The sequence below is a fragment of the Panthera uncia genome, assembly GCF_023721935.1.
Source record: "Panthera uncia isolate 11264 chromosome C1 unlocalized genomic scaffold, Puncia_PCG_1.0 HiC_scaffold_3, whole genome shotgun sequence".
Taxonomy (NCBI): Eukaryota; Metazoa; Chordata; class Mammalia; order Carnivora; family Felidae; genus Panthera; species Panthera uncia.
The window spans coordinates 111,555,539-111,570,453 of NW_026057584.1; the positions used below are offsets into that span (position 1 = coordinate 111,555,539).

Consider the following 14,915-nt stretch of genomic DNA (forward strand, 5'->3'; position numbering starts at 1 on the left):
ACCATCTTAAGCAATAAAATAGAGAGCTCACATCTTTGCTTCTGGTTGCCAGTCATTCCTCCCTCCTCTGCTGACCCCCTTCCCCCCCAAAAATAAGTATTTGTTGAATGAATGTATATATGGACGGATGAGTGAACGGAGGAAAGGAAATGAATGAAATGTGACTTGGAAGATACAAAGGGGACTAAAACCCAGAAATTCTCATCAATTGCAAATTTATTGACTGAGGAGGCACTGGGATTGGGAGGTAGTTGTACAGAAACCAAAGAGGAAAACCTGCAGAACAAGAAGCAGCCCCAGAACTCTAAGGCTTCGTCTGGGTGTAACACACGAAGCATTTGGGAACCTCGGCAATATCAAGAGAGCGCTGAGCCCATAGGCGCCCACGGAAAACGGCTCTAGCTCCTCAGTCTCCGCGGCGTTCCAACTGGCCTTATTTGCTTGGCCAGGTAGGCGCCTGCTTCTGCTGGGTCTGGTGGCAGATCGGGACGCCCTTGCCACCTCCGGAGCCCCCACCGGAGCTGCCGCCCCCACCGCAGGACGACCCCCCCCCACTGGAGAAGCAGCTGCCGCCGCCCCCGGAGGAGCCGCCGCCCCCACCGCAGGACGACCCCCCACCACTGGAGAAGCAGCTGCCGCCGCCTCCAGAGGAGCCGCCGCCCCCAGAGCAGGAAGAGCCCCCTCCGTAGCTCTGCTGCGGCATGCAGGAGGTCTGGGTGGTCTCCTGCGAGGAGAAGTAGCCAGCTCCCCCGCAGCCGGAAGAGCCCCCGCCGCCCCCGCAGCTGGAGGAGCCCCCGCCGCCCCCGCAGGCGGAGGAGCCCCCGCCGCCCCCGCAGCCGGAAGAGCCCCCGCCGCAGCCGCCGCTAGAGATGCTTCCGTAACTCTGGCACTGAACCTGCTGCCCGGAGCCTCCGCCGCCCCCGGAGTAGCCCCCGCAGCTGGAGCCTCCGCCGCCCCCAGAGTAACCTCCGCAGCTGGAGCCCCCCCCGCCCCCGGAGTAACCCCCGCAGCTGGAGCCTCCACCTCCGCAGCTGGAGCCTCCACCGCCCCCGGAGTAGCCTCCACAGCTGGAGCCTCCGCAGCTGGAGCCTCCGCCGCCCCCGCAGCTGCCACCACCTCCGGAGTACTTGACACTCCCACTGGAACCGCCGCCGCCGCCGCCGCCGCCGCCTGAGTAGCCTCCGCAGCTGGAGCCTCCGCCGCCGCTGGAGTAGCCCCCGCAGCTGGAGCCTCCGCCTCCTCCTGAGTAGCCTCCGCAGCTGGAGCCTCCGCCGCCTCCAGAGTAGCCGCCGCAACCGGAGCCTCCGCCGCCTCCGCCGCCCCCGCCGCCCCCGCCGGAGGTCTTCCCGCAGCCCACTGGGGGCATGGGGGTGGGCTGCTTTTTCTGGTGAGACATCTTGTTTAAGGAGAGAGAGAAGCCTAGAAAGAGAGCAGGGAGCATCACTGGACCAACCGCAAGAGCTTGGAAGAGGCAGGGACAGCCGTGGAAACGCCCATCATCCTCCAGGGCAGCACGGCCAGGCTGGGCTTGATGCCCTCTGTTTAGACCGGGAAGAACTCTCATATGGGACTCCTGGGATTAGTCGTTTCCCCCTCAGAAAGTCTTTACCAAGCAGTAAATAGCCCAGGTACTGCTCGCATTTCTCTCTCCCAGCTCTGCCTTTGGCATCTGAGTGATTTGGAAGCAAATAACCCACAGTCCCACCTCTATCCTCACTTCCTGAAAAATGAGACAGTTCGAGCACTTCATCACTCATGCCTCCTCCAATCCCAACAAGGATTCTCTGAATGCAAATAGAAATTCCCACAAACCTCCACCTAGGGTGGAGGATTTTACCTATCCCTGACAAAACATAGGAAGGTTTGTCCGAATGTCAGAGGGCTATTGCCCCCCCCCCCCCCCCCCCACTTCTCTGCAAAAGCTCTTAGTTCAAACTCTTGGTCTGTCCCACTGAGCCTAGTCATGATCCGGAAGCTAGTTATCGATAAAGCAGTCTCCCCCTGGTCTGGTCCTGTCTGTACACAGGGGAAAGGACCCAGTGGTCCTTTGGATAAGAATCTCTGACCAGAAGATGTAGGCTTTGCTTACAGCCAAGCTTGGTTGATGAGGGCCATTAATAGTAGGATGTTGTGCCATGGCATCTCATGCCATTTCTCTCTCAGAACATCTCTGAAAAACTGGCACTGGGTTCCTGAGGTTCCCCAAATATCCACTATCTGCAGCATTGTCTGCATTACTCTCCTTGTTCTCCCTTACTCTCTGGAACTAAGACTCAGCCTATTCTCCTGACCAGTGCATAAGGTCCATCCTGCCCACTCATAGGAGCAGTCTGCAAAATGTCCCTCTGTGCCCATCACTGGCCTGCTCCTAGAAGGGTGGTGCCATAGAGATAGATAGAACTCTGTGCCCATCACTTGCCTGCTCCTAGAGGGGTGCCATAGAGATAGAAGGTAGTCTTGTCTTTGTGGAGTTCCTATTCTGGCCAGAAGATCAGAGACACAAATCCACACAGCAACAGCTCAGCCCCCACTGCCTTCCTGCCTGAATTCCCTCTAAACATGAATGCAGTTGGAAAGTCAGAGGTCCTATAGTTTCCAAAGGGGTCAGAGGTCTTGCCAATCTGTCCCCTAGTCCACCTAGCCTGCACAGGCCTGGGGAAGACTAGCTGGGAAGATGAGAGTCAGGAGAACTCACACTTACTTGAAGCACCAGGAGCTGAGTGAGGAGAGGAGATGCTGGCTTATGTTAGGAGCACTGGAGCTCCCAAGGTTTTATACTCTGAGCCCTGACTCATCTATTGATCTGGGCCAGCCTCTCATGTTTGGCCTCAGTTATGTGACCCATGGCTGTCACCCCACCTGTCTGTTGATTACAGGCACAGGGTGGCCCATTCATGAAGATTTTGGCATTCTTGAGATAGTGTGTGACTGGCCCCTTCTCTGATGCAACTGTGTGGCAGCAGGGATGGCTGGCTAGAGTGGATGGCAGACATTGTTTCCACAACCTATGACAAAGGGTTCATGCTGTGAACAGAGGTCCATGCTTGAGGACTAGGTCTCAGACTCTTAGTTGGCCTAAGAGTCTACACCATAGACAGGGCTATAACTGGCCCAAGAGTTGGCCCAAGAGTCTACACCATAGACAGGGCTATTACTAATGGAACATGGGTATCTACATCTATTTATTTCTGCAGATTTATTCCTCTGATCGTTGATACTCACTTTCCTTGCAGAGGAGCAAGGAAGGATCATGTGGTCCTTCCCACCATGGCCTTTGGCCCTGACATCCTGAGGTCTTATGTGGCAACAGTGTCCTCAGCCTATGAGGCAGCCGTGGAATGGAGGGGACTTGAGGTTAAGTGACTGGGTTTGGGTGCTCCCTATGGTACTTGTCAGCTGTGTCACCTTGGACAAAGTCACAGCACCTTACCCAGTGTCTGAAATAGGAGGCACTTAGTAGTTATTTGTTGACTATTGAATAAGTAGGCTTCTGATGCTCAGTGACCTTGTCTATCAAATAAGAATAATACCTGTTTCATAGACTCAGGAAGCAGGAATAGTTATATAAAGTGCAGAAGGTGATGCTTTTGTTTTTATTGTTTTCTCCTATTACAGCACAGTCTTACCTCCAACGTGGCCTACCCCTGGACACCAAGGCCAGAAAGGAGTCCATGGGTAACTTGAGGCAAGTTCTTGTGGGAAAATGACTCAAAAATTCCCCATTGACCCTGGATCAGTAGCATCACCTCTATGTAAGAATGGCATGCTCCCCCCCTTCTTTCATCACTGGAACTCAATTGTTATTGTCTAAATTATGGCATTTGAACTTTGTTCCACCCATCTGTGTGTTGAAATGACAGCTCCAATAATAAATTGACTGTTAATTATGGTGGAGTTTTAAGGATCAAGTGGTCCTGATTAGACTGTGGCCTTCAGAAACCCGTGGCTCTAGTTTTAGTTTGAAAGGCATGAACCCAGGCAAACCCAGATGCTCTCCTCCTGAGAGACTAGCCAGAAGGGAGAAGCCAGGACCTATTGGAGAAAGCATGTTTCTCAACTTGAAGCTGAGGCACCAGTGAGATTTTGAAGGGAAATAAGCCCCAACTAGATGACTACCATGGGTATAACAAAGGTTGGTTTTATTTAGCTGGGAAGCACTGGAGAAAGAGAGAGGGTGTAGACCATGTACAATTCCAGCACTGATCTGTGGGCCCATGTTGGCCCATTACTGTGTGTTCTCTAGTCTGGAGGAAAATGTAAGTAAAAGGATATCAGCAGTATACTCTTTTTTTTTTTCTTTCCATGTTTATTTACTTTTGAGACAGCATGAGTGGGGGAAGAGCAGAGAGAGAGGGAGACACAGAATCCGAAGCAGGCACCGGGCTCTGAGCTGTCAGCACAGAGCCCAACGTGGGGCTCGAACACACGAACTGTGAGATCATGACCTGAGTCGAAGCTGGACACTTAACTGAGCCACCCAGGTGCCCCTCAGTAGTGTATTCTTGAGAAGAAAAGTCTTTTATTTTGAAATTATGGCCTTCCTACATTTGTGTGTGTTAAAAATATCATTTTGTTTAAAAGTGATGGAAACTCCAGGAGGTTGTAGTTTGTTTCAAGTCCTTACTTGTCAAACTATAAAAATCGTCTATCACAGAAGAGAGGGAAATGTTACTATATGAAATTCTCAAGTTTGGAAGCCTCAAGTGCAGGTAATCCCTTAAAGCTAATAATCTTCAAATTGCCCATGTCAATTGGAGTATGTAAAGATATGATATTTTCTTTCTTTCTATATATAAGATTTGAGATTCTGGAGCTTTATGCATTGATCCAGCCAACACAGTGTACTGGGTACTACACTGAACATTAATAGAGTCAGAAACCTTGTCAAAGCTGTGCACGGATCTCCTTGGTGGATTTTGGAGAGGGATATTCCATGCCTGCCTTTGTTATTCTAGGTAGCATTTAATAAGAAAACCTTTCTAACTAGTACATTCTACTTTGCTAACTTGTAGAAGAGGCTGATGCAACATGGTATTGACAGCAATGCTAGATCTTGTAGGCTCTAAGTTAACCTTGCCTGAGGTGAACATATGAGCTTGCTTCTCCATTTTATCCCTCGAGACCAGAAGTAATGAGATACTGTGTGGACAGCAATTGATGATCACATTTCATCAAATCAGTGAGGAAATGATGGAAGTTTGTAGAATTATTACACTTGGGTATTTGAAGTTTTTTGACTTCATATGTCATATTTTTAAGATTTATAACCCTTATATACTTACCTTGAATGTGTGCTAGCACACCTGAGTTCTGCAGCCTCACAGATCACATCTTTGTTCTTGCCTTTACCTGTATCCTTAGAGGGGATGGACCAGAAAGCAAATGCTTCAGTGCTCAGTGTGGTGCTAGGAATTAATAGCTGCTCACAGAATCCTGGTGGAAATGAAAGGACTTCTTTTATTTTAATTTAAAAAAATTTTTAAAGATTTATTTATTTTTGAGAGACAGAACGTGAGTGTGGGAGGGGCAGAGAGAGTAGGAGACACAGAATCAGAAGCAGGCTCCAGGCTCTGAGCTGTTAGCATAGGGACCAATGCAGGGCTCAAACTCACCAACTGTGAGATCATGACATGAGCTGAAGTCAGAAGCTTAACCGACTGAGCCACCTAGGTGCCCCTGAAAGGAATTCTTAATGCCTGTTGACTAACAGCTCTGGTGGGGGGTGGGGGGGACATGGTCCCTATCCCAGGCAATCCTCAGTCTGAAGGGAGATCACAGCTCTTGAATATGGGGAGCCCCCAGCCTGATAGAAGCCTACTCATTACAGTCTTTATGTGTCTAAAGCTACACACATGCCTCCTCATGATTGAGTGCTGACAACCTACCTAACTGAGGGTTAAAGGGCAACAGGTGGTTTGTAAAGAATAAAAAAAGACACAGGGCAAGGGCTCAGGAGCATTGGCAGGGCAGGCATAGAGCTTGGAAGCCCTAAACGTAACATTGTTTACATTCACTGTGAAAGTTTCCTCTTCTAGGCCTGCCCAGGAGGTGCCTCAGAGCTTCAGAACCGCCGCACCCCCCCCCTCCCCGCTCCAGGGTACATATTCATCCTCTCTCCAACGTTCCTGGGTCAGCAGTTTGAAGAGGTGGTTGTCTTTGTTAGAGAACTGGGAGAAGGACAGCTCTCTAGTGGTTCATGGCTGCTAGAATTCCTTCTCCAGGAAGCTTCCCTAGGTCCATCCACCCACTGGTTCCATTTTCTTTGCCACTTTCCCTTTCCAATCCCTTAAGGAACTACTGTACCAGTTACAGCCTGCTAATGACACATCCAGTAGCCTTGTCTCCTTTTTTCAACTTATAACTGTCCTTGACAGCTGGGTCCCCATTAGTTCCTTATTTTGCATCCTAAGATTCAAAGAGAGTTTATAGCATCCTGGAGCTTTATTTGGATGTGTTGACTTTTGAATGACTCTCTTTTGCGTGCTTCTGGAGCTCATCCCTGCATGGAGAAGGAGGCCCACAGCAGAGTTTTTCCAGCATTCCTGAATAGCTTGTAGATGCATGCAAGCTGAGCAGTGTGCCCAGGGACTGCACTTGCTTGACTTAGACACTTCTGGTGTGGACAGACTCTGGTGTTTATGGACTGCTGCTACATATGGGTCTTGTCTATTCCTCACAAGGGTCCTGTGTGCTCAGTGATGTCATCCTCATTTCCCAGATAAAGCAATCAGCCCATAGAGGCTAATGGAACTGCTTACATTTCCCCAACCTTTAAGTGGCAAAGCCAGGATTCAGACTCAGTTGTTTTGATTCCAAATTTTGCATTCTTTCCAAGTACTACATGCCTCTTCTTTTTGAATCAATATGGGCAGAATGAGGGGATGACATCCCAGGCAGGCTCAGGTTCACACCTTCTAGGAGGCAGGGAACAGATCTCACTCTTGTGGTTGCTCCCAGGTGCTCAAGGACAGTTCTGTTAATTAGTGGACTGTAGGAGCCAAGAGGAGGTAGAGGTCATCTGATAGACCTTTACCATTGTTGGAGGTAGATGAACAACCCAAGGGCCAGAGAAGCCAAACTATTTCCCAAGGCCACACAATAGGCCCGGGACTAGAGCCTGGGTCTCTGGCCTTCCCATTCTAAGCTTTTCCCACTGCAGACTCCGCTGAGGCTTTGTGATTTCTCCTGACAAGATTATCTCCAGGTGTTGGCAGTGAGACCAGGAAGTAGTTACGAAGACCATAAAAGTATTGAGCTGACATGTTCAGGTAAACTCCTGGGTCTGAGTGCTCTAGCCTCTGGGCCTGGAAGGAAATTGTTGATGCTGAGTTCCTTCAACAGGTGGGCAGCTGCTGCATAGCCTGAGGGCTCACATATAAACTTTACAAGCAGGGAGGAACAGTGAACAGCAGTTATGGGCCCTGTCCTGCTCCAAGATAGGCTGTGTCAGAGGAGGCCTCTCAGGACTTTTGTGCCTGGTGGTAGTTGGTGGCCCAAGAATGTTGGTTCAGCCCATCCACTGTTAATCCACTGATTATCCATGGGCAGATAATGCATCGTTGCTTTAACTGACTCCCAAGTCAAATAAAATCTGGAAATCAAAACGATGTGAAGGAAAAAGCACAAACATTTCAGACCCACAGCCTTCTAGGCTCTTTGGCCTAAAGCTTTAACTCAAATTCTTTCAGGAGCATGCTGCTTTAGATGACCAGCACCAATATACCTCTCCTTTACTGAGAGTCATTGAAAATCAAGGCAAGGTAAGTGCTCTTTCCATTTTGGTCTCAAATCTAATTTTTACTCTTACATGGGTCTCTCAGGAATTCCCTGGGGCTACAGCAGGCTTTGGATGTGACCTCTCTGACTCAAAGACAGCTAAGGGGATTTACTACTGAAGACCAGAATCTGGATCCAGCCTGTGTTTTGACCAGGAAAGCTCTTTCATCACATTTGCTGGTTATCCTTAATTTTTGTTCATTCTTCAAACTATACCTTATTTCAACAGTTGAAGCTGTTGAAATTGGGTGGATGATTTATGGCAAACCTTTTGATTGCTTAGAAATGTAAGAATAATCACAATTTGGTTTGTGTGCCTCTACTGACTTTTCCATTGGGTCCCTTCATATGCTCAGAGAGTTCCAAGGTGAAGGGCTATGGAACCATTTTTCACATCTGGTGTGGATTCCTAGGGCCTTCTCTCCTGGACTAGGAGCAGCATCTAGGCAAGATTGGATGCTCCTAATTTTCCATTTCTCCATTTAACTCAGAGTATTTGATATGTACTTGTTCATCAGTGAAGGAGATGAGAATTTTAGCCTCATATCCCAGGGAAAATACAATCTGATTTAGTTTTCCATGAAAATTACTTTAAATAGATTGGTCATGGCAAGCTGCTTTCCCCTGCCACCCCCCATCTTTCATTCAAGGTGCCTGATTCCCCTATCATCTCCCTTTCTTATTTTTCAGAATATCCCTTGGATCATGCTTTCCTAGAGATACTAATCACCCATGGTCCAGTGGTCAGCTTTCTGGAGGGGCCTGAAGCAGCACCCGGGGGCACTTCTGAGGTTTCCCAGTCTCTGGTCTGTTCTGAAGGTTAAGGATTAGAATCTTTTCTCTTCTGAGGTATTGGGGTCTTGGGAGTTCTTGTGCTCTAAACCTGTGATCTTGGGCTCACATTTCCCACGCCCCTCCCCCAACTTCAATTTCTCCACGCATACAGTCAGTCTGAGTTCTGTCCAGTGTTCTTTTGGTCCCTCCTTCCCAGGGCCTCACTCTGGACAGAGAGAAAGGAGAAATGAGGATCAGAGGTAGTAATAGGGAAGAAACTAGGTGGGATGACAAGAATCAAGGGCCCCTGGGAAAAGAGCCTAGAAACTCTCATACCTCCCTGTTTGCTAGCCTTGTTCCAGTGAGAGGCATTTTGGGTACTTTTCTTCCCCAAGAGCGTTTCCCCCCACTAAGCTTGCTGTGGAGGAGGAGGGAGGGATTTAGCAGGAGGGTTGGGTGAGGAAAGTTGGCCTGTGCTATGAGTAACCTTTGCAGAGTATCATTACCCAGGGTGGATATAATTGCTGGGGATTAAGAGAAACATGTGGGCAAGCTACTATTGCCTTAGATCCTTCTATGATTAGCAAAGATCACTTTGGGTCTCAGAGGAAGGATTATTTTATCTCCTGAATGTTCCCTAGAAGTGAATCCCCTTGTGGTGGAACTGGCCCCTTACTTTCTAGTAAATCATTCTGTTGTAAAATACAAAGAAAAACAAAACAAAAACCAAGTAGCCTCACCATAACTTGAAAAGTAAAGCAGAGAAAACAAGTTACATTTAATTCCAGTATTTAAATACAATTAGTGTTAAGTCTTGGTTAGTACTTTCATCTCTTTTTCCTTCTTACTTATACCTTCCTTTCATATAAACTCTCCATTTTGGGTGCTGATTTTCCATGTGACATTTTCATCATGCACATATCCCCATGGCCCTCCATTAGTTTTAGTGGCTGTGCTCCTTTTCCCGCTCCTTATCTTACTTCCGCCTGCCCTGTAACCTCTTTACCCTTAAGACCTCATTGTTGAATTTCAGTGGGTATTTGTTGTCTCCCTGACAGATTGCTAATTATCTTTATCTTCCTTTATGTGCACAGAGTGGCTTCATAGTAAGTGAGGAGAAAGGTTAGTTGCATGAGAACCAATCCCCAATCCTTTAGTTCTCATCTCCGATGACTCTTTGTGCAGAACCTAGTGCCTCAGTTCCCCTTGACTCTAACTCCACAGAGTCATTATTTTCCATCAAATGTTTTCATTTTGTCTCCATCTATTCCTCACAGGGCCAGGATTCCCTTGGGAATGTGCAGTCAGAAACAATACCTTCTAAAAAAATTTTAATTCCAGCATAGTTAATCTACAGTGAAATATTAGTTTTAGGTCTGCAACACAGTGATTGCTTCCACCCGGTGCTCATCACAGACGCACTCCTTAGTCCCCATCACCTATTTTGCCCATCCCCTCTCAGAACCATCTCTTTGTTCTCTATAGTTAAGAGTGTTTCTTAACTATAGTTTTCTTGTTTGCCTCTCTCTCTCTCTTTTTTTCTCTTTGCTCATCTGTTTTGTTTCTTAAATTCCATCTATGAGTATTCCATCATATGGTATTTGTTTTTCTCTGACTGACTTATTTCGCTTAGCATTATACTCTCTAGCTCCATTCATGTTGTTGCAAACCTTTTAGTGTATGTGTGGGAGAGTAGGAGTAAGGGGCAGAGGAAGAGTCAGCAGTTTAATGGGGCATTTGAAAAACAAGTCACTTAGGGCAATAGTAGCCAAGTGCCCATGGGATAAGGGGATGCAGAGAAAAGGAGTCACTGAATAAGCCTTCTTGGAAGAGGTGTTTTGAGTTGGGATTGGAAAATAGTGAAAACTGTAGATAGGTTTCTCCAGATTTGAGCTTTGGTTCTCATATTTTCTTTCATGTGTATGTGGCTAGGTGTGCATGTGTGATGTGTGTACACACGTGTGATGTGTATGTGTCCATGTGTGATGCTTGTGTGAATGAATGATGTGTATGGACATGTATAATGTGTGTACCTGTCTGTGTATATATGTGCACACATGTTTGTGTGTACATATTATATGCTTATACATGTGTGTAGGCATGTGTGATATGTGTATGTGTCTTTGAGTCTGTGTGGGGTGTGTGTCCATATGTACATGTATCCATGTTTATGTGTACACATATATGTGTGTGATGTGTGTATATATATCTGTGTATATGTGTTTCTGTCTCCTTTCCACAGACTTCAGTATCTTTCCTGACATCAGACTCTTCTTCATAGAACCTGTTCCCTCTCTCCTGGGAATGTTGGCCCTGGAATTGCTGTCAGCCAGCCCTCAGTGTCCACAGTAACGGTATTACATGTCAAACTGGCTCACATCATTTTCCATTGTTTCTCTAGCCATGGTAGTAGATTTGCCCAATAAGGTCATGCTTCAGCTAAAAGTCTTCAGTGTCTCCACATGAGGATGAAGCCCTGATTTCTTAGTCCAAAGGGCTTTTTGTGGTTCAGTACTGCCTATGTTTGACTATTCCCTTGTAGAAGCATTTTGCTGCAGACAAACTCAATGACCCTCTCTGCCACTGATCTAGGCTGTGTTTAATAACTTTGTATTTTTCCTGTGCTTTTGCTACATCTGTTAATGCCCCCTTTCCTTGATTTGTCTAACTTCTATTTTCCTTTCAATATTCCATCAGACATCATTCTTCCAAAAAACCTTGCCCAACACCCCATCTGATTGAGGGAGCACCTCATCTGCAGCACAGTAATCCTGCCCCCATCACACTGGGGGCTCCTTGCATCCCAAGCATCCAGCACATGCCTGGCACAACATGCAGTGGATGCTGGTAGAATCTAGCCCACGTCTAGAATTATCAGTGGCCTGGACATTGTGTTTTAGCCTGGGTGGGGAACATATTAGGTCTCTGTCCTATTTTCACTTCCCAGACAAGATTGTTTGCTCCTGGAGGGCAGGGGTGGCATTGCAGCTCTCAGTAAACCTGGAGCCTATGGATACACCAGGCACTGAGTCAGTGTTTATTGAAGGGAAAGAAAAAAGGAAAGAATGAAGTGGAGAACAGAAGGAAGGAAGAGAGTAAGAGAGAAAAAGAAGGTAGGAAGGGCAGGAGAATTGTTGCAAGCTTTATAACAACGTTGGTTTGAGTCTGAACAGAATATTGACTTTCTCTCCCTTCCCAAATTTGGGTTCTCTGGTCTAATTCTGGCAACTCCATGAAGTTATAAGACCCATTTGCCCCCAAAGAAGGAAATAATCAGACATTATATAATTTCAGAAGTTTTCTGAAGGTTTTAGTTTTGTGGATTTTTGCTGTGATTTAATTTCAAATAGATTGATATTAATATCTGATTAAATTATTCATGGTATTTAATTGCTCTCCATGATTAATGAAGATATTTTACTCCTCATAATCACTGCTAGATCCTATATGGATTACAAAGGAGTTACATAATGTGAGGTGTGCTTTCCACTGGTGAATCACAAGCATTTCTTATTGTAATAGCTGTGTACTACTTTCCTCCCTCCCATATGAAAATATTAAGGTTTGTGCTGGACCATGTATTCGATTTCTGAGTTATTTCCTTAAACAGTTTTGGACTTTGGGGCAGTCACTCGACCTTACCTTAAAGTAAAAAGTATAAAGAAATATCAACCTTACAATTATTGGGTTAGTATATGAAAGAACCAAGTTTCAACACTGGATCACGGAATGAATATTTCTAATTGAGGTGGAAAGATTAGGAAACAATCTGGGAATATAATCACTTATTTGTATTTGAGAATGAATAGAAAAAAAATATTCCTCCCTATCTCTCCCTTTAAAAAATGAAAATGACATCTTCACATTTGAGATTGTGGATGAAGGTAGAAAACCTTTATTACACACATGTAAATATGTAAGTGGATGATAATTTTCAAAAGGAATAGATAAACTGTTATTAAAATGTTACTTTAGGGGCACCTCACTGGCTCAGTCCATGGAGCATGATTCTTGATCTCAAGGTTGTGAGTTACTTTTTAAAAAGGGGGTGGGGAAATCTTTGGGAGTGCCCATCTTGCTCAGTGAATAGAACATGTGACTCTAGATATCAGAGTTGTGAGTTTAAGCCCCACATCAAGGGTAGAGTTTACTTAAAAAAAAAAAAAAGGCAAACAAATGTTACTTTTGACCTTCAAAAAGATCCTAATTGTTTTAATATTTTCATTCATTTGCTAACTTTGATAAACTGTCAAAATACTTTACTCATCTCTTCATGCCATGAATAGACTACAAAGGCTATAGTTTTATAATATTTGAAATATTTTCTCGGGGCACCTGCCTCAGTCGGTTAAGTGTCTGACTTCGGCTCAGATCATGATCTCATGGCTCATGAGTTTGAGCCCCACATTTGGCTCTCTGCTGTCAGCTCAGAGCCTGGAGCCTTCTTCTGTGTCTCCTTCTCCCCCTGCCCTCCCTGCCTCACACTCTCTCTTTCAAAAACAAACAAAAAAATAAAATAAATAAATAAATAAATAAATAAATAAAATTTGAAATATTTCTAGAAATATTTATCTATACTTTTGCACTACTTTTAATGTGTACTAGAACAAGCACTTCAGATTTATAATATTTATGGATATTATTGTGTAGGATGAAGTAAAATAAAGTAATGCTGTGGTAATATACCTTTGAAATAAATTTGGCTAAGTAAAACAGTGAGTTGAGCTAGAGAAAAGTATTAACAGTACAGGGATGACATGGATATGGGGAAAACTGTGAAGGAAATATGTGAATTTACTGAGAGTTTGGACACCCTAAGTTACAACACGGGCCCTGCTATTTTCCTTTGGAGGGTTCCAAACATGTTCCTGGGAAATATAGACTGGTGTAGAAGTTGGACCTCAGCTTCAGCTGTGGGTGGGGAAGCTCCAACCATGAGACCAGGCCCATCTCTGTCCTACTGAAACACCATGGACCTGGGGAACACTAAGACTCAGGAGCTGACCCAGAGCTCTGCCTCCAGGGGCAGGCCAGAGTCACCCTGAAGCAGGCAGTGTGTCCTCTGAGTTGTACTCTTTCCTTTGGAGCCCCCAGACTCTTCCATTCTATACCCAGATCATACTCAGAAACGTCTCTGCATTGTGGCAAGACTTTGGTGACAGAACAGGTGTCAGGAGACATGGGGCAGAGTCCTGGTTTCACCACTCACTGGTTGTGGGGCCGCATATACATTACTTAACCTTCTTAGGGCTACATCTCTAGGTATAAAAGGCTTTATCTGCCTATGTATTGAGGGTGTTGTGAGGATTAAACAAGATCTATTATTTGGAAATACTATTGGAAAATAATAAGTGTTTGACTAAATGTCAAACTCAAGGAAAGATTGTACAATTCATTTAAAACAGAGTGTACACATCTGATATTAGTTCAAAGAGGGTTTCCATCTGGGGGCACGTGATTTGTGAGGGTCAGAATTATATTTGGAAGAATGTAGCTCTTATGGTAAAATGTCAGGTGTCATTGGGGAGCTGAGGGTGGAGATGTGATCAGGGGAAATCTTTCCAGGGCAGATTTTCTCCAGTGGTGTTGCCTTCCCTAAGGCTAATGTTGGGCTTGGGCTCTGGCTGGCCTTGTCCCTTTTGTCCAGTTTTCTCCCATGTTTCTCTCTGAGTCACTCATTCAGTACTTAATACTATTATTACCAATGTTGACAATGACCATTTGTTGAGCACATACTATGTGAAAAGCACTATGTTCACTATTTTAGTGTTTCTTCATTTGAACCTTACCACGTACTGTGAGACTATTACCCATATTTTATTTTTAAATGTTTATTCATTTTTGAGAGAGAGCATGAGCAAGGGAGGGGCAGAGACAGAGGGGGACAGAGGATCCAAAGCAAGCTCTGCACTGACAGCAGTGAGCCAAATGCAGGGCTCAAAGTCACGAACTGTGAGATCATGACCTGAGCTGAAGTTTGACACTCAACTGACTAAGCTGCCCAGGTATTCCTATTACCCACATTTTGCAGATGACAAAGTGTGGTCTGAGGAATATAAAGAACTTGTCCAAGGTCACATGCTGAAAAGTAACTGAGCCAGAATTATAGGTAGGTCTGTTTGACTCCAGAACCCATGCTCTTCAGACTATGCTATCCTATGGGATATAAGTCAACATCAACATCAGCATCAGCAAGTGTTTTCTGAGAGGTGTGTAGTTGTAACCCATCGCTCTAGGCACGGGCAAAACATACACACACAAATCCTCCTCTGGGATGAGACCTCTGAGGAACCCAGAAAATTCAGGACCTTTAGAAGCTGGAATTAAAGCCTACTTACATAGCTTCTGTAATGGAATGGGGGACA

At 45.6% G+C, this 14,915-nt stretch overlaps 1 protein-coding gene across 1 annotated transcript; it reads right to left on the reverse strand.

Annotated features, from left to right (window-relative positions):
• Positions 1-247: 247 nt before the first annotated feature.
• On the reverse strand, positions 248-1,396 carry LORICRIN (loricrin cornified envelope precursor protein). Its single transcript, XM_049614478.1, has one exon. It carries the CDS (start codon positions 1,394-1,396, stop codon positions 434-436), a length of 963 nt encoding a protein of 320 aa, XP_049470435.1. The 3' UTR covers positions 248-433.
• Between the last annotated feature and the right edge of the window lie 13,519 nt (positions 1,397-14,915).